The following is a 26,877-nucleotide window of genomic DNA, read 5'->3' as shown; positions in this document are numbered from 1 at the left end:
AATTATTTGTAGTGCTTGTTTCCCTTCTTGGGTTAATTCCCTTTTTGATGTGTTATGTTGTTTAATGTTAATTTTCCTTCTGTGTTGATGGTTCATCCAAGTTTCTTTCCCCTAAGTTAGGTGCATAATGGTTTTTCCCTTTCCCGCCCTTGTCCTAGTCAGTCATCCTAAACTCCTCCCCTTTATCTGGAACCTTCCCTGTCCTTCACCCTAAACCCTGCCCCACGGGATGTCAATCCTTTGTAGCCCCTCCCTTTGTTCTAGAAGTTTCTGTGTCAAGCATTCCCTCTTGTATTCATGATTGGTTATATTGTATGTATCCCCACCCTCGGTTTACCTTATTGGCTCAATGTACCCCTTTCCCCACCCTCTGTACCTCCCCCCGTTAACCGTTATTGGCCAGAGTTTTGTGCCTTCCCCTTGCTCCTCCCCCGTACTTAGGCCTGTGTAGAACCCATTCTAACTGCCTTTTGCGGTTCCCCCTCCTAACCTCCGGACTTGTTACCTTTTCCTTCAATAAATCCCTTCCCCCAGAACCGTAAAAGGTCTCTCCTGCGACTCTTTATCCCTCCCTGACGACTCGCCCAGGCGTAGCTGTTGCTACACCCCTTCTGCGGCTCCCAGAGTGGTGCCGGGGAGGGGCCACTCACCGACGTAGGCTTCCCGGAGCTAGCCGGTAGCCCAGGTGAGGTGGGCAGCGGGTGGAAGAAACGTCACCTTTTATCATTAATGTCCTTTGAACCTTGTAACAATTTTCTTAAAGGATCTAAGTCTTGATTTGAAATACCTGCCCATGCACGTATGCTTTGAATGTCTCCTAGAAGCTTTTGCACATCATTGACTGTTTCAATATTTGCATGTAAAGTTACCTTTTGAGGCACAAAGTGAGCTTGTGTTATTTTAAAGCCCAAGTAAGACCAAGGGTCGGAGAATTGCACCTTTTTTTCTGCCACTTTCAATCCCCACTTTTCTAATTCTAGCAATAATTCCTTTTGTTTTAAGTGGGGTAATGGAAATTCACTTGCGACTAAAATGTCATCCATATAATGATATGTTAGAAAATTTGGATTATTAAGTCTCCATTGATGTAAGGCTTGGTCTACAAACCATTGACAAATTGTAGGACTATTTTTCATACCTTGAGGGAGTACCACCCACTCATATCTTTTCATAGGTGCACTGTGATTAATGGAGGGCACACTAAATGCAAATCGTTTGGTATCTTCAGGGTGCAACAGAATGCTAAAAAAGCAATCTTTGATATCAATAATAAACAGGTGATAGTTTTTTGGTAAACCAGCTGGCCATGGCAAACCTGGTTGCAGAATTCCTAGAGTGCATTTGATTATTGACTGCCCTTAAGTCATGTAAAAATCTCCATTTTCCCGACTTTTTTTGTATAACAAAAACGGGGGTATTCCAGGGACTCATAGAAGGTTGTAAATGACCAAAGGCTAATTGTTCTTGTACTAATGAATGGAGATGCTCTAATTTATCTTTAGTGATGGGCCACTGAGCCACCCATACTGGTTGGTCAGATTTCCATGTTAGTTGTATAGTGGGTCGAGCACCTATCGGCTCAGTGGCCGCCCCTGAAAATGTTGGTTGGTTAAAATGACATTCCATTGACTAAGCGTGTCTCTACCAAGGATCCAAAGAGGAGTGTCTAGTACATAAGGTTTTACTACAGCCTTGTTTCCCTCTTTATCAGTAATTTCTACGAATTCCTAACTTTGTAAAGTACGGGTGGTTCCAGCAACTCCTAAGATTTGCTCATTTAAGAGTGTAGTGGGCCACTGCTGAGGCCAAGCAATTAGTGGTATTATGGTGACGTATGACCCAGTGTCTAGCATCATTGAATGTTCAAGCATTTCGGAATCATCGATATTATCAGAATACAATTTTACGGTTACTTGCCGGGTCGGTCTATCACTAGTCATGACTTGAGCAAAGGCAATTAAGGGTCCAGTACTACCAAAACCACCAGATCTTTGTGAATTAGTAGCTGTTGGAACCTGGGGAAGAAAAGGAACAAGTTGAGCAATTACACTACCTTGTGGAATGAACATTGGTGGGGAAAAGACTTTCACTACTATTCTGATAATACCACTATAATCAGCATCAATTACACCAGGTAAAACGAAAATGCTGTCTAAAGTGGCCGACAAGCTCCCTAGCAATAATGCGGCCATACCGTCACCTAGTGGACCTTTGGTAGTACTATCGATGACGGTAACAGAATCATCAAAAATAGTCACGGAGTCTCTAGTTACCAAATAGACTCTAGCGCTCCTTTTTGTGGCGGGGAGCATGTTGTAGAGACAGCCATGGCTACTGAGGGGTTCTTTTTGTTCTCCGCCCCCCCCTTGCAGCTCATCTCGTTTCCCGCCAACGGTGTCCCATCCTTTTTAAATTTGGATCGGCATTCATTTGCCTTGTGGCCAAACTTTTCACATCGTCGGCAAGTGCCGACAAATGATGTAGATGTGAGGTTCGTACTGTTATTTTGTTGTTGTTTTGCCAAACTTGAAGGACAATGCTTTCTAATATGTCCGGTATGACCGCAATTATAGCATGTATTGGGAGGGCCTTTGTCCCCGTTCCCTTGCTTGTGTGCTTGAGTAATGGCTGCAGCTAAAGCAGCAGCATGAATTCGAGCTTTGTCCTTTTCAATTTCTAAAGGGGCTCGTGAACATTGTTCAATCATTTGTATTATTGTCATACGAGCTGGTAATGCTGCTAATAATCGCTTGCAGGTGGCATTTGCATTTTGCATAGCTATTTCTTTTACTAAAGTATCTTTCATATCAGGAGGGACATCTGGTGCTACCTCTACTCCTTCTTTAATCCTGTCCACAAAAGACAAAAAGGATTCATCTTCCTTTTGCTGAATATGTAAATAAGGTTGTCGAGGCTTACCTACTTGGGGCAAGTTGTTAAAAGCTTCTAAAGCAGCAGATTTGCTTTGAGCTAAAATGCGAGCCCCTAACATTGCCTGTCTTTGTGGATCGATGAATTGACCATTTCCCATAAGCATATCTAGCGTGGCAAAGCGTAGAGGATCACCTTGCGGCAAATTGACATTATCTAATTGTTTAAGCTCCAATCTTTGTTGCCACTTTGCTAAAAATAACATATAACTAGTAGGTCCTAGTATAAGCTCAAACATAGCCTTAAGGTCGGCAGGGACGAGTTCTTGATATTTTAGCAATGCTTCTACTTGCCACCTTACCAAGCGATTATCAACACCGTAGTCCATTACAGATTTTTGAACCCTTGCTATCATTTGCCAGTCTAAGGGCTGCCAAGCATTATTACCACCAGTTCCTCGCACCACCGGAGCTGAGACAAACTGAAAATCTCCCGTCAACTCAGCATTTGTTACCACTCCTTTCCACCTCTTATTCATGTCAAAAGAAGGGTCTTTGGGGATGGAAGTTTTGTCAGGACCTTTCCCTGAGCCTCCCGAACTCCCTGAGCCTCCCGAGCCTCCCGAGCCTCCCGAGCCTCCCTCCCTTCCTTTGTTCCACCAACGCTGAAAAGAGTCATTAAAGGTAGTTAACAATCCCGTCCCTTCCTTTTCTGTAGAATGAGAAACATTTGTGTTTTCAATTTCGGAAAGCATTATTGGGGGTAAACCTTTAGATGTTAGAAATTGATTTGCAGTAGGCATATCCCACTCCCCCGCCTTAACCAAATTGATAATGTTCTGTCGGCGTTGAGATGTAGAAGTATTCGGTGCAGAAAAAGAATTTTCCTCTAAAGTTTTGAGGCTGGAGAGAATGGCGTTATGGGCCTTTTTATATGCTTCCCGAATCGTTTTACTTTTCGAACCCTTATCAAGCCGCTTCATTTCACCTAACAGTTCAAGCATGGTTTCGGTCTGCTTTTGCAGTGTGGACTGTAAATCGTCCGTGTCCATTCCTGTTTCTTCGGGAAGAGGCACAGTCGCTGGGTCGAAAGTGGGAGGTGAGGGCAGATGTAACACGGGGTCAGTATTAGTGGGATTAGCGGGCGCTACGCTCATTGTTACTGGGGGTGCCGTAGGTACCGAGGGCGCAGAGGGTGCCGTAGGTTCCGGGGGTGCAAAGGAAGGCACATTATGATCATCGGTAGGGTCCCAGGGTGGTATTAAATCATCATAGGGGCCATGGGCCGCAGGGGCTGACACGTACGCGGGTGGGACAGTAGCAGACTCTTGGGTGAGTTTACCAGCTACGGCAGTGACCATGGTCTGTGCTGTGAGTTCCAGCTCAATTTCAGCACCCATTTGTTCAATTAACATGCGCAGCTGCCAGTACGTAGGAGCTAAGGATTTTACCTCCTTATTCCCAGCTTGTATAGCTTCCCACAAATCTGCCCCGACTTCTTGCCAAGTAGTCTCTTTAAAAACATCGGTAGAGTCTTTTAAAAAAACACGATGTTTAGCCCAATACAGTAAATTCACGAGCAAAGACCGATCAACAGTCTCTCCTTACTTTTGGGCAAGTTTCATTAAGGCATCAACAGTAGCCTTCTCGATAGCTGATACCGTGTTTCCTATCCTGCAAATTTTTTACAGCCGTCTAAGGCTCCAACTCACTGGTCGACAGTGGCCACTCGTGCCTCTCTCGGAAGTCAGGTCACAACCGCTGCGGGAAGTCAACGTTCCCATAGGTGGCACGCACAGAGACCCTCCACATAAAAGTCCGACTGTTAAGCAGTCTGGCCCCTTCGGATCATCACGTCGGGGTCACCAAGATGCTGGGGTTTTCATGCTGGAGAACAGGAATCAATAACACGCACTCAATACGAATGCAAAGATCAGAGTCTTTATTTTTAACAAAGAGATGATTTTTATACGTTTTCAGTGGTTACTTAGAGTTTGTTACAAAGAGTACGATTGGTTACACAAAAGACGTATATATGTTAATAGTAATTCTATTGGTTCATCTAAGATCTATCTTTCTACAGTCTAGTTATTGCGTAAGATACTCTTTGAAGTGGACATGGTATGTCAACTAAACAGGATCTTGCTTCCCCAGATGTCTTTTCCTTTGTTCTTGCTTATCTCAACGTTAAAATTTATGATTTTGTTTTTCTCCTATAGTCACGCCAAGGACACGGTAACCTTGAACAGACCTTTAACATAACTAAGGTAGTTTTCTATAGACAGGCTGCAGAGCCAGAGCTCCTACTAGGCCGCCAACAGTGTTGGAATGGTTCCCCAACCAAAAGGAAGGATGTCAAATGCTTCTTTGGAAATATTTTAACTTCTGTGCATTTCTTTCTTTGTAATGAATTAACCTGTAACAAGCCAGGATGTGATTGTGTTCAGTAGAAACAGATCAATGGCAACATTTAGCCTAAAGGTTTTATGAGATTGATCAGGAAGTTCGATTTGGATTTAAAGGCACTGTAGTCATATTTAATTTTATTTCCCTCCCAACTTGAGTCTCTTAAACAGGGACCTTCAATTGGACAGGAACGGGACACTGAAGCAAATTGTAATGGATGACGTAATGGCTTACCCGGAAGCATTTTGTGGGAATTGATTTCTGCTAGGTATCCATCAGCCAGGATTTTAGTGTGAAGGAAATCTTCAAAAAGGTAAAACAAAAATTCCTGTTGGTTTAAAACCTGACTGCTATATTAATATTCCACTTTTGAGAAAATTTTCATGACCTTTAAAATTCAGACTATATCAAGTATTGTTTCAGCCATTGAAGAAAGTGCTTTTGATACAGATAGGAGAGGGAAACCAAAACATTTCTCAGAGCCATACTTTGAACTCTGTCCTTGTTACAAACGGCACTTGAGCAAATTCATTTGCCTTTGGGACAGAAAACGACAAGGTAACAGGCTTATCATTACGGATTTGAGTGTTCCAGGTTCTTTAGATAGTAAGTGATCTATTCAAGATGATCTCTTACTGAAATAGATCCATTTTGAGAAGGGCTATGGATTTCTTAGAAGAAAGCAAATCCCTATGTTAAAACGGTGTGGTGGTTGTTTTTTGTTGTTGTTTAGCTTTTAGAACTTGCAAGGCACAATGGACTTCATAGTTCGAGATCCAAATAAGACCACGACATTCCAAACAGGTGTTTATTTTTGGTTGTTTTTCAATCTGTATATCTTTGGATTGTAACCAGTAGAACTGTGCTTGAACTGGAAAGAAGTAGCGGAGGTTTCAGAAGCGGAACATACGGTGGAACAGTAAGCTAAGAGCATTGTGCAAGGAGAGGAAAGAGGGGAAAATGGTAAGAGTTTCCTGAGTCGGAAGGGACCCCTAGGGATCGTCAAAGTCCAACTCCTGGCCCTGCACAGACACTCCAACAGTCCCACCCTCTGCATCCCTGAGAGCATTGGCCAAACGCTCCTGGATCTCTGGCAGCCTTGGGGCTGTGCCCATTGCCTGGAGAACCTATTCAGTGCCTGACCAGCCTCTGAGGGAAAAAACCTTTCCCTGATAGCCAGCCTAATCGTCCCCTGACACAGCTCCTGGCATTCCCTTGGCTCCTGTCCCTTGTCGCAGAGAGCAGAGAGTAAAGCTGTCCCTGTGCTGCCCTTGAGAGGAGCTGAGAGGTGCCAAGTGAGGTGTGATCTCAGTGTCCTCTCTGCAGCTGAACCAAATGCCCTCAGCCACTCTTTGTATGGCTTCCCCTCCAGCCCCTCCATGGTCTCTATGTCCTTCCTTTGGACATTTCTCCAATAGCCTGAGGTCTTTCTGAAGTTGTGGCATCTAAAATTGCCCCCAGGGCTTGAAGAGAGCGCAGTCCCAGCCCACAGCAGAGCAGGACAATCACCTCTCTTGAGCGAGTGGTGCCACAAGATAGGGACAGTTGTCAAAAATCAGCTGGAGAAACAAATCTAACAGTGAAACAGGTGATCTAGGCACAGGAAATGGAAGAAGCAGGGGAAGAAGAAGATGAGGAGAGGATTCCTTGTAAAAGTGAAGAAAATGAGCATGCAGAACAGGGACTAAGCATTATGCAGGTAAGTGAGCAAGAGAATAAGTTTGAAAGTGAGGGCCTTTTTGTCAAAAAGAAGGAGGAATAGGAATTCTTTTTGCTGAGAATGAATAGAAAGGTTTTTTCTGTTTAGTTTGTATATGAAGCACCCAGGGCTCTAGATCCTTTTGTAGGAAAATGGAGTGTGTAAAGGTGCCGGTCGTTATGGAGGGAATTTAAAGGTTTTTAGGGTCCCAGGTGAATTTTGGGTAGAATTCTGGGGATTTGGGGGTTCCCAGGTGAATTGGGTGGGGGGGGGGGGGGGTTGGGGAGATCCAGGTGAGTTTTGAGGGGTCCCAAGTTGATTTTGGGGAAGAATTTGTGGAATTTTGGGGAAGAATTTGTGGAATTTTGGGGGATCCCAGGGAGCGAGGTTTGGGGTTGTGTTGGTTTGAAAGTAAAACCAGTGCGAGACTCCAAGTCAATAATACAATTTTATCGGAGAAAAGAGAAAAAATAAAATACATGCAGTAATATAAAAGAAAAACCACCAACAAAGTCAGAAATACAACCTGACACCCTGTCAATCAGGGTGTTGGTAGCAGTCCGTATAAATGGTGGCTGCAGTCCTCCTGGATGACAGATGTGGTTCAGTTGAAGCAGTGCTCCTGTAGAAGGTGCAGTTTTCCTCCGAAGATCCAGCGATGATGTGGAAAAAGGTCCGAGTTTCCTCGGGGATCCAGTGGAAAGGACTGTCTTGGTGTTCCAAATCTCAGTTTTTATCTAGGTAGGAAATGTTTGGCTCCTCCCCCTGGCTGGAGCATCTCCCAATGGGATGATGTAATCTTATCAGTCACACAATAGGACTTAATGGCCCATTAACAGAATATGTCTTCTGGAGGAAGGATGGGTTGTGAAAAGATAACGATGACCATCCCCCTGATCTTATCAGATGGCACATCAGTAGGGGATATCTCCCACAGAGATAAGGATCACCACCCCTCCCACATTTTAACAGATGGTGATAGAATACACATTTTTGCATTGTACCCCAGGACATAATCCACCCCTTATTCTATTACCTTCTACATCATACTCAAACCAATACCCTGTTACAGATATATGATACAAATTGAAACCTTACATATAGTTCTCACTAAAAATTAGGTCTCCTTGCTGTACACAAAGGGTTTCCCCATCTTTCTGCATTACCCACCAAGTGCAACCAGGTCCTTGAGCAAAAACAATCCCACAGATCGGTTTGCCTTTGCCTGTGGTGGGATTAATCCAAACAGTCTTTCCTAAAATACCTTTCATGTGTGCCACAGGGACCTTGTCCCCATCCACTGTGTGCAGGGGTTCAGAGTGGGCAGGACCGGCTCGACTGATGGACCCTCGGGTGTTAACCATCCAGGTGGCTTTGGCCAAGTTCATTTCCCAATTTCTGAAGGTTCCACCACCTGGTGCTTTCAAAGTAGTCTTAAGGAGTCCATTAGACCGTTCAACTTTCCCGGCCGCTGGCGCGTGGTAAGGGATATGATATATCCATTCAATACCATGTTCTTTGGCCCAGGTGTTGATAAGACAGTTCTTGAAATGGGTTCCGTTGTATGATTCAATTCTCTCAGGGGTACCATGCCTCCAAAGGACTTGTTTTTCTAGGCCCAAGATGGTGTTCCAGGCAGTGGCATGAGGCACAGGGTAGGTTTCCAACCATCCTGTAGTTGCTTCCACCATGGTCAGTACGTTGCGCTCGCCCTGGTGGGTTTGGGGAAGGGTGATGTAGTCAATTTGCCAGGCTTCCCCATACCTGTACTTTGACCATCATCCACCGTGCCACAGAGGCTTCACCCGCTTGGCCTGTTTGATTGCGGCACAGGTCTCGCAGTCGTGGATGATTTGTGAGATGCTGTCCATGGTAAGGTCCACCCCTCGGTCACGGGCCCATCGGTATGTTGCATCTCTCCCCTGATCACCAGAGGCATCATGGGCCCAACGAGCTAGGAATGCTTCTCCCTTGTGCTGCCAGTCTAGATACACCTGTGATACTTTCACTTTGGCAGCTCGGTCCACCTGCTCTTTGTTGTGATGTTCTTCATTAGCCCGGCTTTTGGGTGCATGTGCATCCACGTGTTGAACCTTTATGGTCAATTTCTCTACTCGGGCAGCAATGTCCTGCCAAATCTCAGCTGCCCAGATGGGTTTCCCTCTGCTTTGCCAGTTGGCCTTTTTCCAGCAATCCAGCCATCCCCACAGAGCATTAGCTACCATCCATGAGTCAGTGTAGAGATAAAGCCTTGGCCACTTCTCTCGTTCAGCAATATCCAAAGCCAACTGGACAGCTTTTAGCTCTGCGACCTGACTCGATCCACCTTGACCCTCGGTAGCTTGTGCAACTTGTCGTGTGGGGCTCCATACTGTAGCTTTCCATTTCCGGTTAGTGCCTACAATTCGGCAGGAACCATCAGTGAAGAGGGCATATCGTCTTTCAGTCTCCGGTAGCTCATTATATGGTGGGGCTTCCTCAGCACGTGCCACTTGCTCCTCTTCTTCTTCAGAAGATAATCCAAAACTCTCACCTTCAGGCCAGTTTGTAATTATTTCCAGAATCCCAGGGCGATATGGATTCCCAATACATCAGCATAGGATATCTCCCACAGAGATATGGATCACCACCCCTCCCACATTTTAAGAGATGATGATAGAATACACATTTTTGCATTGTACCCCAGGACTGGGGTGAATTTGTAGAATGTGGGGAGTCCCAGTTGAATTGTAGGGGGAATTTGTGGAATTTTAGTGATCTCAGTGGAATTTTGGGAGGAATTTGGTGAAATTTAGGGTATACATGAGAATTTTAGGGTTCTCAGGGAATTTTGGTGATTTTTGGGAGTCCCAGCTGGGTCTTGTAGTGAATTTGGTGTATGTGGGGGTATCTGGGTGGGTTTTGAGGGGGATTGGAGACATTTTGGGGTGAATTTGGGAGGTGTTGGGGGGACTGGGTCTTGGGGGTGATTTGAGGGATTTGGGGAGTTGCAGGTGGGATTTTGGGGAGAAGCCCTGGGATTTGGTGGTCCCCCGTGAATTTTGGGGTGAATTTGTGGAATTTTGGGAGTTGAAAGGTGAGTGCTCAGCATCCGAGGGGGGACTTCGGGGTGAATTTTGGGGACTTTGTGTTTCCCAGGTGAATTTCTGAGGTGAAAAGATTCAAAAAGGGTTTTTTGAAAACAAGTTAAAGCCAGAAGGTTATTGAAAATTAATAGATGTGATGCAAGAAGGTAATATGCAGACAATACACAGGGAGACAAATCATGGGAAAAATACCGTGGTGACACATGAGTGTGTGAGGACGGGATCAGTATAGCTAAGGCTCAGTTGAAGTTGAATTTGGAAAAGCATGCCAAAAATAAGAATAATAAAGGCACCTACGGGTATTTCAGTGGGAAAAGGGAGATGAAAAGAAACCTATCACACCTACCCTATTCCCCCCCACCCCCATAAGCCAGACAGGACTAGTGACATCAGACAAGGAGAAGGCTGAGGTACTCAACAAGTGTTGGTCTCAATTTTTACTGCCAGTAACCATTTCCACATGTCTCAGGTTATTGGACTGGTGGACTTGATTCTAAGCCATAGTAGCAGGTCAGCTTTCAGACCACTTGAGGAACCTGAGCATGCAAGACCATGGGACCCACCCAGAGGCATGTCAGGGCCCTGAGAGAACTGGCAGCTGTAGTTGCTAAGGTGCTTCCTCCATCATATTTGAGAAATCAAGGCAACCAGCTGAAGCCTCCAGACACTGTGTTGTATTGACTCCAATACTCTTGGTCTTTTTTATAAATCTTAGAGCTCTGAGTCAATTTCTGCAGAGGATTCCCAATGCAGTTTCAAAAATGGAATCTTTCTTATTGGTCCTCATGTTGATCTTGGATATTTCCATTTTCTGCACACCTATATTTTCGAAACATTTGTAATGACTGAAAAGAAAGCTGAGACGAGGCATTATGCTCTTTCCAGTGATATAAATGGACCAGTGTTCTTTTCAGACAAATATATTTTTGCTGTGTCTAAGCACATGTGCATACCTGTGTTTGATTTATGTGTCCAGGTTTTGGCAATGGGGCAGCCACAGGGCCGTCCTGTGACAATGGCCGAGGTGCTGCCCTGTCCCGCTTTCTTCCATCTGGCTCCACTTCAGGATGTCCTCCCTGCTGAGAGAAGAGGTTGGGACAGCACCTTTGGAAATGTGACTTTCTGGGTTTTTTTGTTTTGTTTTGTTTTGTTATTTTTAAAATTACTAAAAACCTTCACCCTGATTTTTTGATGTGTTGGTTTTGTGGTTTTTTTTCAGTTTTTGGTGGGGTTTTTTGTGGGCTTTTTTTGGGCTTTTTTTGTCCCTTTGGGGATAATTGTTTGGGGTTTTTTGTGTGTTGGTTTGGTCTGCTTTTTTTGTTTCTTTGTTTGTTTTTTTATTACGGTTTTGTAGAGTTTTTTAAGGAAAGCGACTGGAAAACTGAATAGTCCTCCACTATAGTCTCCTGGATTCACCAGAGACTCTTCCTAGGCATCTCCCTGATCCTTTTTGCAATGAGTGTCTACTTATGGTTTGAAAGACAGGTGTGGTCTAAGGAAAGGCAAGAGCCCCCTTCCTGAGATGCAGAATGCAACCCCCTCCCTTTTAATTATTTTAGGTTCAAATCAGAGGCCTTCAGGCAGGAGATGTGGGGATAAGGGTAACAGTTCTTCGCTTATGTATAACAAGGCAGGAAAACAACAACAGATATAAAAATTGACAACAGAACAGAACAGTATAGCTCATCTCCAGTCCCTTTTGGCCTCAGGCCGTCTCCCTGCGCTCAGTTACCAGTTCTGTAGGCAGGACAGGTCCCGCGCAGTCTGAGAGGGCTGGAGTGATGCTGGCGGCCCAGGAGTGAGCGGGATGGGAAAGTGACTCCCGGTCACGGTGTAGGTCGTGGTGCTCAGCAGAGTGTCCGGTGGTAGTAGGCTGAGGTGGGAGAGCACCAGAGCGATGTCCAACGGCAGGGAGTGTGGATCTCAGTGCTGGGATGGCAGGGGAGATGCCAGACCGGAGCCCGGGCTGTCCTCCCACTCCAGTAGCCAAGCGAGAGAGAGCGTCCCCTGTTCCAGATCCCCTGTCCCACCTTTCATTTTCCGGTTTCCCCCCCTCCTCCCTCCACCCACCATTACCTTAAGGTGTAGCCACTTAGCATAACAATGGGAGAAATTCCACAGAAAGAAAAAGGAAGCATTCAACCCCCAACATTATCCACCCCTGAATTTCTCCCATAGTAATATGCTATATCAAATTAAACCGTTGCATTATATATACATACATGCAGTTAGAGACATAGGCACAGTACTATAGGTATTTCACCCTAAAACAACGTCTCCTTGGGGATGCATCGGGTCTCCCCACTATTTCCATCACCCACCAGGTGCAACCTGGTCCCTGAGCAAATACAACTCCACGGATGGGATTGTCTTTGCTGGAGGCAGGATTCACCCAAACAGTTTTTCCTAGCATACCTCTCATGTGTACCACTGGAACCTTATCTCCATCTCATATTCCCAAGGGCTCAGATTGGGCAAGGCCTGCTCGATTAGTGGAACCTCGGGTGCTCACTAACCATGTGGCCTTTTGTAGATTAATCTCCCAGTTCTTCAAAGTTCCCCCACCCAGTGCTTTCAAGGTGGTTTTAAGCAGGCCATTGAACCTTTCAACTTTCCATGCAGCTGGTGCATGGTAGGGGATATGGTACAACCACTCAATGCCGTGTTCTCTAGCCCAGGTGTGTATAAGGCTGTTCTTGAAATGAGTCCCATTGTCTGACTCAATTCTCTCAGGGGTACCATGCCACACAAGAACTTGTTTTTTACAGGCCCAAGATGGTGTTCCGAGCAGTGGCATGAGGCACAGGGTAGGTCTCTAACCATCCAGTGGTGGCTTCCACCATGGTCAGTACATAGCGCTTGCCCTGGGGAGTTTGAGGCAGTTTGATGTAGTCAATCTGCCAGGCCTCTCCATACTTATATTTGGCCCATCGCCCCCCATACCAGAGGGGCTTCACCCGCTTGGCCTGCTTGATGGCAGCGCACGTCTCACACTCATGGATAACTTGAGAAATACTGTCCATGGTTAGATCCACCCCTCGGTCTCATGCCCACTTATAGGTGGCATCTCTGCCCTGATGACCTGAGGCATCATGGGCCCATCGAGCCAGGAACAACTCTCCCTTGTGCTGCCAATCTAAATCTATCTTCGACACCTCTATCTGTGCAGCCTGATCTACCTGCTCATTGTGTCGGTGTTCCTCATTAGCCCGACTCTTGGGGACATGGGCATCTACGTGACGGACTTTCACAGGCAGCTTCTCTACCCGGGTGGCAATGTCTTTCCATTCATCGGCAGCCCAGATTGGCTTTCCCATACGTTGCCAGTTAGCCTTTTTCCACCTTTCCAGCCAACCCCACAGAGCATTGGCTACCATCCATGAATCAGTGTAAAGGTAGAGTTTTGGCCACTTCTTTCTTTCAGCAATGTCCAGGGCCAGCTGAACAGCTTTGAGTTCAGCAAGTTGACTCGATCCACCTTCTCCTTCGGTAGCTTGTGCGACCTGTCGTGTGGGGCTCCATACGGCTGCTTTCCACTTCAGGTTCATCCCCACAATGCGTCAGGAACCATCAGTGAAAAGAGCATAGCATGTTTCCTCTGCTGGCAGTTGGTTATATGGTGGGGCTTCTTCAGCCCGGGTCACTTGTTCCTGTTCCTCTTTGTCGCCAAGACCAAAGTCTTCCCCTTCCGGCCAGTTGGCAATTATCTCCAAAATCCCAGGGCGATTCGGGTTTCCAATGTGGGCGCGTTGTGTGATGAGGGAAATCCATTTGCTCCATGTGGAGTCAGTGGCATGGTGGGTTGAGGGAACCTTTCCTTTAAACATCCACCCCAGCACGGGCAGTCGGGGTGCCAGGAGGAGTTGTGTTTCCGTGCCAACCACCTCTGAGGCGGCTTGAACCCCTTCATAGGCGGCCAAGATCTCCCTCTCCGTTTGAGTATAGTTGGCCTCGGACCCTCTGTAGCTTCGACTCCAGAATCCCAGTGGTCGGCCTCCCGTCTCACCAGGCACCTTCTGCCACAGGCTCCAGGACAGACCATGGTTCCCGGATGCAGAGTAGAGAACGTTCTTCACATCTGGTCCCGTCCTGACTGGGCCAAGGGCTACTGCATGAGTGATGTCCTGCTTGATCTGGGCAAAGGCTTGCTGCTGCTCAGGGCCCCAGTGGAAATCGTTCTTCTTGCGGGTGACCAGGTAAAGAGGGCCCACAATCTGGCTGTACTCAGCAATGTGCATTCTCCAAACGCCTATGGCACCTACGAAGGCTTGTGTTTCCTTCTTGCTGGTTGGTGGAGACATTGCAGTGATCTTATTGATGACCTCACTGTGAATCTGGCGCCGTCCATCTTGCCAGTTTACTCCCAGGAACTGGATCTATTGGGCAGGCTTTTTGACTTTGTTGTTTTGAATGGCGAAGCCGGCTCCCAGCAGAATCTCAATGATCTTTTCTCCTTTCTGAAATACCTCCATTTCCCTGTCCCCCCACAGAATGATGTCATCAATGTTTTGCAGATGTTCTGGAGATCCACCCCTCTCCAGTGTAGCCTGGATCAATCCATGACAGATGGTGGGGCTGTGTTTCCATCCCCGGGGCAGTCGGTTCCATGTGTATTGCACACCCCTCCAGGTGAAAGCAAACTGAGGCCTGCACTCTACTGCCAGAGGAATGGAGAAAAATGCACTGGAGATGTCAATGGTGTTGTACCACTTTGCTGCCTTGGACTCAAGCTCATACTGGAGTTCCAGCATGTCCGGCACAGCAGCGCTCAGTGGTGGAGTCATTTCATTCAATGCACGATAGTCCACGGTTAATCTCCATTCTCCTTCAGATTTACGCACAAGCCTGATGGGGCTGTTGAAGGGTGAGTGGGTTTTAATGACCACCCCTTGGCTCTCCAGCTCACTGATCATCTTGTGGATGGGGATCACGGCATCTCGATTCGTCCGGTACTGCCGGCGGTGCACTGTTGAGGTAGCAATTGGCACCTGTTGCTCTTTCACCCTGAGGAGTCCCACTGCAGATGGGTTTTCTGATAGCCCAGGCAGGGTGTTGAACTTCTTAATGTCCTCTGCTGCCACAGCAGCTATTCCAAAAGCCCACCTGAGTCCCTTTGTGTCTTTGTAATAGCCACTCCTGAGGAAGTCTATGCCTAGGATACATGGTGCCTCTGGGCCAGTCATAACTGGGTGTTTCTGCCACTCTTTCCCAGTCAGGCTCACCTCAGCCTCCAGCAAAGTCAATTCCTGAGATCCCCCCGTAACCCCGGCAATTGAAACAGGTTCCTTCCCGACATGTCCCGATGGTATTAATGCACACTGTGAACCAGTGTCAACCAATGCACTGTGTTCCTGTGGCTCTGATGTGCCAGGCCATGGGATCCACACCGTCCAAAAGATCCCGTTTTCCCGTGCCTCTCCCTGGCTAGAGGCAGGGCCCCTCTAGCCCTGGTTATTATTTCTCTCCTGGGCATACATACTGGAGGTTCCTTCAAGGGGATCTGACAGATCATCTTCCCTCCTGTAATACCCTGCACCTTGGTCATGGGAGGCTGAGGCTACCTTCACTTTAGTGGAGTTCCCTCTGTTAGTGTTCCCCTCCCTGAGTTGGCGCACCCGTGCTGCCAGGACAGAAGTGGGTTTCCCATCCCACCTTCTCATGTCTTCCCCGTGGTCACGTAGAAAAAACCACAGGTCAGCACGTGGGGTGTACCCTCTCTCCCTAGCTGGGGGGCGTTGGGCTCTACTTTTGGGGTCCATGACTCGCACTGGTGCTGCATTGATCTTCCTCACCTCTTCCCTTATCTCCTTCATCTCCTCCTTAAACTCCTCTCTGAGGTCCTTAACCACAGCAGAGACATGAGCCTGCATTGGGCCAGCCATCATACTCTGAAAATTCCTGAGCCTGTTGGCAAGAGAACCCACTGTCACTTGGTTGGTATCAGCATTAATCATTGCAATAAAGGGGGTATATTGAGATGGGCCCAGGTTTGCCAGATTCCACAACCTCTGCCCTGTGCACCTGACCTTGTCAGGGTCATTGTCATGCTGTCCATCCCTCCCAAAGAGCACCTCCAGTACTGCCACTTGTCTCAGCTGTTGGATCCCTTCCTCAAGGGTATTCCAAGGCGTTCTCTGGTGGTGCTCCTGCATTCTTTCCCTGTGGACAAATCTCTCTCTCACTCATTAAAAGTCACTCCCAGAGGGAAAGGAGACCTGTCTCCCTTCCAAATACTTGGTCCACACCTGAGTCCTGGGTCAAGGCTCCCAAATTCCTTGCCTCAGTACCATCCAGTTGCACACCTGTGCCCACAAGGTCCCAGACCCGCAGGAACCAGATTGTAAAAGGCTCACGGCCCCATCGTACAATGTCTTTTCGCAGGTTACGGAGACTCTTGTATGACAGGGACTCAGTGATGATCTCAACTTCTGGCTCCCCTGCTGGTTGTGAGGGGCCCCCTTCCTGACCCTTATTATCTGGGTGCCTTGTTTTCATCTTAGACTTCCTAGTTTCCACAGGGGCAACTGCTGCTGCTGAGTGCCCTTGCAGTTCAGCTGGAACCTGGACAGATGTAACAGCTGTGGGTCCCACTGCTGCACCATCAGAGTCTCCCTCTTTAAGGCAGGGGGAGGGTTTCTCACCAGCTGGAGAGAGGTACTCCTTCAGCATATGGCCCATCTCATGTATCTCCTTCACTAGCAACCCCACGCATTCTGGGTGGTTCCTTTCCGAGGTGGGCTGTGGGGCAGGGTCAAACGCTGGGGTAATATCCCTAGTCTCTGGGACAGGATCAGGCTCTGGTGTAACCTTCCTAGTCTCTGGGACAGGATCAGGCTCTGGGGTAACATCACTAATCCCTGGGGTAGGTATCAGGGTTGTTATCCAAGTCAATCTCCCCTTATCTCTGAATGTTAGATAGGTTTAACAGGGATATAAGCAACACTAGCCACAGTATAATGTCATTAGCATTTAAAGCGGATTGGAACCCCTTGAAGACTGGTGGGGTGAACTTTAAAAACCATGTGATGGGTTGGGGAAAAATTTCACCTGCTGCCACTTCCTGACAGTAAGTACCATTATTGAAGTAGCCCCAGAAACACACACTTAGAGTGTGATAGCTCTGAATCCATGTGGCCATCTTCCAGAGAAAATTAGAAATCCATGAATTCCTCAACTGATCAACCCACAAAATGAACCGGATAATACCCACTGTAACCTAGGTTATGACACTCATGTTTAAAAAAGGCCTTGCAAATGGGAGAGATATAGCAGTGACCACATGGAGGCCAATCCAGGGTATGCTGGACAGCAGGGTGTCACCTACCACAAGCTTGGGTAATTCAAGAACTGTTATCCCCTTTTCTACCCCTCTCGCAATGCCCTCAGGCAATGCCTCACGTTCCGGGCGCCAAAATCTGTCTTGGTTTGAAAGACAGGTATCTGCTAAGGAAAGGCAAGAGCCCCTTTCCTGCGATACAGAGTGCAACCCTGTCCCTGTTAATCATTTTAGGTCCAAGTCAGAAGCGTTTAGGCAGGAGGTGTGGGGATAAGGGTAACAGTTCTTTACTGATATACAACAAGGCAGAAAAAAAAAAAACAGGTGTAAAAATTGTAAACAGAACAGAACCGTGTAGCTCATCTCCAGTCCCTTTTGGCCTCAGGCCGTCTCCCTGTGCTCAGTTACCAATGCTGTGGGGGCAGGGCAGGTCCCGCGCAGTTGAAGAGGGCTGGGTGATGGCGGCAGTCCAGGTGTGAGAGGGATGGGAAACTGACTCCCCCCTCATGGTGTCGGTCGTGGTGCTCAGCAGAGTGTCCGGAGGTAGTAGGGAGAGGTGGGAGAGCAGCAGAGCGATGTCCAATGGCAGGGAGTGTGGATCTCAGTGCTGGGGATGGCAGGGGAGATGCCAGATCGGTGCCCAGGCTGTCCTCCCACTCCACTAGCCAAGCAAGAGAGAGCCCCCTGCTCCAGCCCCCCTTCCACCTTTCCTTTTCCGGTTCCCCCCGTCCCTCCCCCTCCAGCCACCCCCCTACGAGAGAACATTATGTCTTTTTAAGGTGTAGCCGCAATTACTTAGCATAACAATGGGAGAAGATTCCACAGAAAGAAAAAGGAAACAATTCAACCTCCAACATATGTCTGCGCCAAAATCTGAAATATGAACTTTATTGCATTCGGTCTTTCACGGAATCATACAACAGTCTGTGATTAAAGAACATCTAGTCCAACTTCCTTGCCAGGTAGATCTTACAGTCGATCAAATTGCTCTAGACTAGCCAAACTGATAAGGAGCACTCTCAATGATGGGGCATCCACAACTTCTCTGGAACACCCGTTTGAGTGTCTCACCAGCTTCATTGTAGAAAAGTTTTTCCTTTCAGCCAATCTAAACCTAGTCTCAGTTTGAAAGCATGGCCCCTTGTCCTGTCTCTGCAAACCTTCCTAAAAAGTCTTTCTCCATTTGTATTATACCCTCTTTACATATTCAAAGGCCACAATACTGTCTCTCCAGAAACCTCTCTTCTCCAGGCTAAAAGATCCTACTTTTCACAAGAACCAGTTCATAAACTGAGATGGAAGACATCTCAGGAGATCAGATCATCCAACAGCTCAGCGTAAGAATAGCTCTGAAGTCAGATCAACTAGCTTAGGGCTGTGTCTGTTTGAATTTTGAAAATTACCAGGAATTGAAATGCTTCAAGGAAGAGAACTCTGGGTGGCTCCAGAAACAGCCTGAGAAACTCGAGCAAACTCGAAACCTCAGAAACTACCACTGCTTTCTCTCCCTCAGCCCAAGCAGTCACAAAGAAGAAGTGTTCCCAGCAGGTTGGGATAGCACACATATACACTACATATACATGACAGGCATCGCCAGCAGGCACATCCTGCTCCTTTCTGTGCCTGGCAGGAGTGAGACTGGATGTTTACATGTGGGCAAACTGGGTCCCTCCAGCAGCTCAGACACTCAGCCTGCCCAGTGACCCCACTGAATTCCAGTATTCGCAGTGTCCCAAGGCCACAGCACTACTCCGCTTGCTGGCACAGACCATCACACGCCTCCTAAATCAGTCAGGACACCCCTCGTCCCACAGCCAGCACCCCACTTGCTCTCCCCCAGGCCACTGCCATTGTTCACCAACTTCTCCACTTTGATCTTTGCTGGTGCTCTCAACACTGGCACACCCAGATGTTCTGCAGCTGTTGTCTCCTGGTGGAAAGGACTTGTAAAGCCATGTTTCCTAACAGGACTTCCACAACCTTTCAAAGCAACCTTTTCTGGGGTATGAACAATCTCATACAAATGTCAGCATTTCTTTTCCCATATGTGAAATCAGAATTTCCTTCTTCCGGGCATGCCCAAAACAAGGCACAAACTACATTGTGCCTTCTGTTTCACATGCTGACTTGTTTGTAAACAATGCTAGGAGAATACCTGTTTTGATCCAAGCTAATCTCTGGCCCTTATAGTCCTTTCACTATTTAGTTTTGCTTTGCTATTTACTTGATGTCCCATTGAATTCTTGAATCATAAACAGACTGTCTGTATAGCAGCATAGCAGTGATGAATAAATGCAAGAGAAGGAGCAAGGTGATTGTTTGCTAGACTCTTCCTAGAAACTGAGAAGTCTGTTACTTAATGCTGACCACAGCAGATGGAGGAAGCATCCTACATGATGTCAAAGCAATGAAACTGTAATCACTTTTATGATTACAGTCAAGGCACTGCTTTTGCCACCATAAGTGGAGTGCAGGGAATCTTAAAAGACTACACTGTAACTGTTGTCCATGCTCACTGAGAAAATAATGCTTTTACAGCACAGCAGGTCTCACTGCAGCTAAATCATGGCTTCAACTGTACACCGCCTTCAAAAAAGCCCACAAAAACACAAATGAAAGGATTTGGAACCCAAGGGAATCTCAGATGGTGACATCAGCTCACTTTGGATTCTTTCCAAATTCTCAATTCCATTTTCTTCCGAGCCAATTATCCCACCTAACCTGAGATGTAATTTATGGATTTCCAACACATCTAGTTACCTTAGAATTAGATTGCCACTAGGCAAAAAGACAGAAACAAGCAGTTAATTTCAGACTGAAACCAAGGGTGTTTGGAACAGCAATATTTGGACTTAACTATTCTTAATAAAACCAAAACTTTTAGGACTTAGCCATGTATTTTTGGAGGTGGAAAAAGTTTTACATCCAAAAGTCCCTAGGGAGCTCTCACTCAGTGCAGTGTGCCTGGAGAGGCGCTCTCGCTCGTCTTTCAAGGAACGATTTGTCACAGCAGAGGAAGCAAGACCACAAGATGCCCGACGAGAAGGGGCAGTGTAGAACTCTGTCTCTACTCAGTGTAGAACGTCTCTGCCCTGGCACATTTTTGTTTGTGATATATCCCTCCAAGTCCTCGGTCCATGCCAAGCTCTATGTACTGTGAGCGCTGCTACTTGCAGCTGAGAAGGACCGTGGTGGTAGCAGCGAATTCGGAGAGTGCTGAGCACGTAGTCAAGGAGTAAGAAGTGCCCCTGCAATGCGGTGCTAATAGCAGCTTCCTCGCGGTGGGGGCGAGCTCCGGCCATAAGACCTTCTCATCCTGGCAACAGATCTCTGTGTACGGCGTAGGCGAAAAGCTTTCGTTTTCCATTCGAACTGCGAGAGAGGCAGACTGTTGCACGGAGCTCTGAGAACAAAGGTGCACGCCCTAGGCGGGCTTGGGCAGAAGCAGCGTTCTCTAGCGCTTGGCTGCCGGCACACTGCTGGCTGTGTGGCGCTGCTTCAGCGGCTTCTGGCTGCCGGGGTGTGAAAGCGGAGACAGGTGTGGGTAAGGGCGGTGATCGAAGCAGCACAAGTACAGTGCTTGTGTGCACCACGTTACAGGCTACTAGGAGAGGAAGGTGGCTGCCTCTCGCTTGCCTTCCCAAGCGCCCTGAGCAGTCGAAAGGAGCAAGCTGAAGCACTGTGTGGCATTTCCTAGGTGCATTGTAAATGGTACATTCCGTGACCCCTGCTATGCCCTGTAGCTTCGTCCCTCTCCCCTCCTGGCCATACAGGGCTGGCTGGGATCCAATTTCTCCCCGCCCCCCTTTTCAGACTCTAGAAAAGATCTGTACCCCCTGTGCTCTGTCTCTTTCTCCCTCTCTTTCTCCCGCTTTTCCTTGCTACCCACGAGAAATAAACCCTGTAACTTCATCAGGGAATAGAGCCTCTTTTGTTATTTTATTTAGGTCCATGAGGCAAGGGCCCAGGAGGCTTCGTCCTAACACCTGATCTAGACCGGAGGAAAAGCTGAAGACCCCATTTTTAGGGCCGAGAAAAAGCCTCACTTGGCGCCCCAACATGGATGGTCTCTACAGAGCACCCCACTTCCGGCTGTGACTCCTATTTTCGGGATTCGAGTAGCCTTGGGGCTGATCAATTAGCTTAAATTTCTTTTAGCTGCATTTTGTGCCGTTCAAAGACTTTTAAGCGTGAACCGGGAGCCTGTCAGAAGCCCAGGCAGGTCAGTTCTGGACGTTGACCCACTACAGTTACACAGACGCCTCTGCCTGCTAGTTAAAAAATCGAGTGGAAGCCTCCTTTCACAGCAGGTGGGTTCCCGGAGCTCGGCGGGGAGGTCTCACCGGTGGAATTTTGCAGGCCCGGCTGCGCTCTCGGGAGGGAAGGTAGCGCAGGCTACCTACCTGCCGTAGGGTTATTCTTCGCCTTCCCCTCGAGCCAGCACCTAGCTTAGCACAGATGATAGAAGCCTGTGCCAGAAAAGCAGAACTGTTCAGTGGACACGAAAGAAATCCAGGACTGGCACGCCCAAGAACCATGGCAGCTGTAACACCAGAAGCCAAGAAGCAACCAATGTCACCAGAGCAACTGCAGCACATCATCTGCTTCCAGTGCAAGCAGCCAGAGACTGTCCACACAACCAGAAACAGAAGAAGACCAACAAACAAAAAAACTCGCTTTACAGTGCCTACCTGCCATTAACACAATAGCGCGCTCGGCTATAATTGCGGCGGGCTCCACACTCGCAAAAGACTCTCTCTTAATAAACAAAAAGGGGGAGGATGGGATAGAGGGTGTGGGGATGTATGGCAATGAAAATATTAAATGTTCAATTAACAAGGTTTGGAAGCCACTAGGCCGTTTTAGGCTTGTGACTACCAAAGGTTTTCATTTCAGGTCACCTGATTGGACAGTCATTACAGTGGACTTACCTAACAGTACACAGGACGTGACGTTAAACCACATGAAACTGGACAGTGAGTACTTTGTTGTTGGGGACACAGCACACACTCCCCCAGAGACTGAGGTATCTCCCATGACCATCAAGGGAAGCAGAACTGGCCTCATTCTCCTGGCACGATGTCCTCTACCACCATATTACCTGGTTGAGGGACAAATCCTTGCCCAGGCCATTCCTGTTCCAGCGGAGGTCCCAGTAGATGGAAAATCACCTGAAGTCTACTGGGCAGAAGTGGTGGGTGAGGACAAACCTTCTCTGGCATGCAACCTAACCCGTGGATGAGATCACCTCCATGTGGAGGGGGTACTGGACACAGGTGCTGATGTGACTATCATACCTGAAAGGATGTGGCCGTCACATTGGGAACTTCAGCCTGTGGCAGGCAGAATCTAAGGTGTAGGAGGAGTAAAACTGGCAAAAATATCAAAAAGCATCGTGCAAATTGAGGGACCGGATGGAAAATTGGCTAGCATCTGTCCATTTGTTACAGACTATAAATGCCCTCTATGGGGGAGAGACACCATGTCCCAGTGGGGGGTAAAATTGATTATTCCTAAGATTCCTCGGGATTTTTAGAGGCGGCCACTGTACAGCGCCCTACCCAAAAATTGAAATGGCTAGATGATACCCCAAAGTGGGTAGCACAGTGGCCGATGAGCAAGGAAAAGCTCAGGGCGCTTGAAGAGCTTGTGGAGGAGCAATTGGCTAAAGGCCACATAGAGGAGACCACAAGTGCGTGGAATTTTCCGGTTTTTGTGATAAAGAAGCCGGGGAAGGACAAGTGGAGGCTGCTTCACGACCTCCGGGAAATAAACAAAGTAATTGAGGACATGTGGTCTCTCCAACCTGGAATGCCTTCTCCAACAATGCTTCCCAGAGATTGGCAATTGGCTGTTCTAGACATCAAGGACTGTTTCTTCCATATTCCCCTACACCCAGAGGATGCCCCACAGTTCGCCTTCTCGGTTCCTACCATCAATCGAGAAAGCCCCAATGAAGCCCTACCACTGGAAAGTTTTGCCCCAGGGATTAAAATGTAGTCCCTCCATCTGCCAGTGGCATGTGGCCTCATTGCTGTCCCAGGTGCGTGCCCAGAGAGGGGAGGCCATCATCCTTCATTACATGGATGATGTGCTTGTGTGTGCCCCCGATAACTCTCTACTCCAAGACACACTTCACCTAGTGGTTAAAGTTTTAACCTCTGCTATATTTGAATTGCAGGAGGACAAAGTCCAAAGGATGCCACCTTGGAAGCACCTGGGCTTGGAAATTACTGCACGGACCATTGTTCCGCAGAAATTGGAAATTAATTGTAATCCAAAAACCTTAGCAGATCTCCATTCCCTGTGTGGGTCATTGAATTGGGTTATGCCCTGGCTTGGCCTCACTAATGAGGACCTAGAACCTCTCTTCAATTTATTGAAGGGGGAGAGAGAGCTGCTTTCTCCCAGGGAACTGACCCCAGAGGCAAAGACAGCAATCGAAAATGTACAAAAGACCTTAGGAGAGAGGCAAGCTCACCGTTACCAGCCCGAGCTGCCCTTCAAATTCATTGTCCTAGGAAAACTGCCACACTTACACGGGTTAATATTCCAATGGATCCAGGGGCAGAGAGAGTCACTCTTAATCATAGAGTGGGTCTTCCTCTCCCACCAAAGATCCAAAACTATCACTAAGCCACAAGAGTTAATAGCACAACTGATTCGGAAAGCAAGGATCAGACTGTGTGAACTAGCTGTTTGTGACTTCACGTGTATTCACCTCCCAGTCAAACTGTCTGAGGAGGGGAGGAACTCTCCTGAAAGATTGACTAAAGAGATGTTTGAGCACTTGCTCCAGAGCAATGCCAGTCTCCAATTAGCCCTGGACACCTACAGAGGACAAATATCAGTCCATGCCCCGTCTCACAAGCTGTTCAATGAGGAATTCCACCTCATTCCTCATGAGAAGAGGAGTCGGAGACCACTCAAAGCTCTCACAGTGTTCACGGATGCATCCGGGACGTCCCACAAGTCGGTGATGACTTGGAAAAATCCCCAGACTCAGCATTGGGAAGTTGATGTTGAGTTTGTGGAAAGATCACCCCAGGTAGCTGAACTGGCAGCAGTCGTGAGAGCCTTTGAAAAGTTCTCAGAGCCAATAAACTTGGTGACAGACTCAGCCTATGTAGCGGGGGTAGTGTCCAGAGCGGAGAAGGTAGTGCTCAGAGACATCGAAAATGAGCAGCTTTTCAGGTTGCTTTCCAAACTAATTTATTTGATTTCTCATAGAGAACACCCGTTCTATGTGATGCATGTGAGATCACACACAGATTTGCCAGGTGAAATTGCAGAAGGGAACCATCAGACAGGCTCCTTTACCACCCCAGCAGAACAAGCACACCTTCCTGACATCTTCCAACAGGCAAAGCTGAGCCACCAGCAGTATCACCAAAATGCACCAGTTCTAATGCGTCATTTCCTGCTAACAGGGAGTCAGGCTCGAGCCATTGTGGCCACCTGTCACAATTGTCAGCTGCACACCATGCCCTCAATAGGCATGGGGGTTAACCCCCGAGGTCTTGGCAGTTTTGAGGTATGGCAGGCAGACATCACACACACTCCTATTTTCGGTCGCCTCAAATATGTGCATGTTAGCATTGACACATATTCAGGTGCAGTCTATGCCTCTGCCCACCCAGGAGAAAGGGCAGTGCATGCCAAAAAAAACCTAGTGCAAGCCTTTTCAGTATTGGGGATCCCTAGGGAAATGAAAACTGATCAGGGCGCAGCATATAAGTCCAAGGAGTTCCTGGAATTCGTCCAGCAGTGGGGAGTGGAACATAAAACTGGCACCTCCCACTCCCCCACAGGCCAAGGTGTAGTAGAGAGAGCCAATCAGATGCTCAAGCAGGTTTTGGCTAAAGAGAGCAGTTCAACTGCGTGGATGTCTCCACAGCAGAAGCTCTGCAAAGCCATGTTTACTATCAATTTTCTGAATTGTTCATTTGAGAACATGAGTCCACCTGTGGTACGTCACTTTAATAGTAGTAAACAGTTCAAGTTATCCCAACATCCTTCAGTCTTGATTAAGCACCCAGAAACCTGGGAAATCAAAGGTCCCTATGAGCTCGTTACCTGGGGGCGTGGCTATGGGTGCGTATCCACTCCCTCAGGCCCTCGGTGGATTCCCCAAAAGTGGGTGAAACCGTATGTCCCCAAACATCCTGCTCCAACTGAGGAGAACGAGGATCAGGTGGCTGTGGCTTCAAAAAGAAGACACCGCCGGAAAAAAGAAAAATAAATCCTCAGAGAGGATGACATTCCGGCAAATAGAAACTTTTAATAGGTTTTACAATGTTTGTCTTTCCTTTTAGAGAAAAGCTTCCCTTCTCTAGGTCCTGTGATGAGCCCCATTCAAGTCGTCTTCCTGTTAACACTGAACAGCTTAGCAGCTGCATCAATCGTCCTTCAGCCACGTCAAAACCTCTAGATGAACCTGGCACACACACTCCAGAATCGTGCGGGCATAGATTTTCTCCTACTACTGCACGTACCTGAGTGCCAGGAATTTGAAGGACTTTGCAGTATGGACCTGACCTCGAAAGCTGCTAACATCCACGCTACCCTAATTTGAAGATTAGTTCAATGGACTCTTCAAAGGCTGGGGATTCACAGGTTGGTGGGCAAAGCATAATTGAAATGAAGCTAATATCCTTCTTTCACCTTTGTAAAACTAAAAAAGGGGAGATATTGCATTTCCTAGGTGAACTGTAAACGGCACATTCCGTGACCCCTGCTATGCCCTGTAGCTTGGTCCCTCTCCCCTCCTGGGGATACAGGGCTGGCTGGGATCCAGTTTCTCCCTGCCCCCCTTTTCAGACCCTAGAAAAGATCTTTCCCCCCTGAGCTCTGTCTCTTTCTCCCTCTCTTTCTCCCTCTTTTCCTTGCTACCCACGAGAAATAAAACCTGCAACTTCATTGGGGAAAAGAGCCTCTTTTATTATCTTATTTAGATCCATGAGGCAAGGTCCCAGGAGGCTTCATCCTAGCACCTGAGCTAGACTGGAGGAAAAGCTGAAGACCTCATTTTTAGGGCCAAGAAAAAACCTCAGCACTGCTGCTTGTGCTGCTCCTTGGTTCCCTTGCAGCCCGCTGTTGAAACATTGGCGGTCACTTCTAGGCGCCGAATTGCACATAGCACCACGGTACATGCAGCGGAGAAGGGAAATACAGAGTACAGTGAGGAGCTGGACGTGGCTTACGTGCAATAAGTAAAAGGTGAGCCTAGGCACTGCCTCTTCAATCTGGCCCCCTCTGCTCTGGCAGCAACTTTTGCAAGTAGGCAAATGGAGCTGCGAGTATGTAGAATGGAGGGCAGCGAGACGCCATGTGTTATGCGCCCTTTCAGGGCTGCTGACAGAGGGCTACTTTAAGAACGCCTTCTTCTTCCTTACATCCTTCTCACTTCGCTCTAGCTGCATGGAGTACACCACAGCGAAGGTGTGAGGAAGGGCACAGCCCCAGCTTTAGCCCTGGCCTGACTTTGCTGCGCCTTTAGCTGCACACCAGACAACGGCATTTCTTACGCACAGGGTAAAA

General features: G+C 47.7%; 1 protein-coding gene across 1 annotated transcript in view; it reads right to left on the bottom strand.

Moving 5' to 3' along the window:
• Positions 1-2,269: 2,269 nt before the first annotated feature.
• The window catches only part of LOC148220104 (endogenous retrovirus group K member 8 Gag polyprotein-like), a 55,890-nt gene continuing 31,282 nt past the window's right edge, over positions 2,270-26,877 (bottom strand). Inside the window, exon 2 of the mRNA XM_088155783.1 lies at positions 2,270-3,456. Coding sequence (XP_088011909.1) covers positions 2,270-3,456 — 1,187 coding nt within the window. The remainder of the gene's footprint in view (positions 3,457-26,877) is intronic.

The sequence above is a fragment of the Sturnus vulgaris genome, chromosome W, assembly GCF_052056855.1.
Source record: "Sturnus vulgaris isolate bStuVul1 chromosome W, bStuVul1.hap1, whole genome shotgun sequence".
NCBI lineage: Eukaryota > Metazoa > Chordata > Aves > Passeriformes > Sturnidae > Sturnus > Sturnus vulgaris.
The sequence above is the reverse complement of the archived record's forward strand: the minus strand, read 5'-3'. Positions and strand labels throughout refer to the sequence as shown.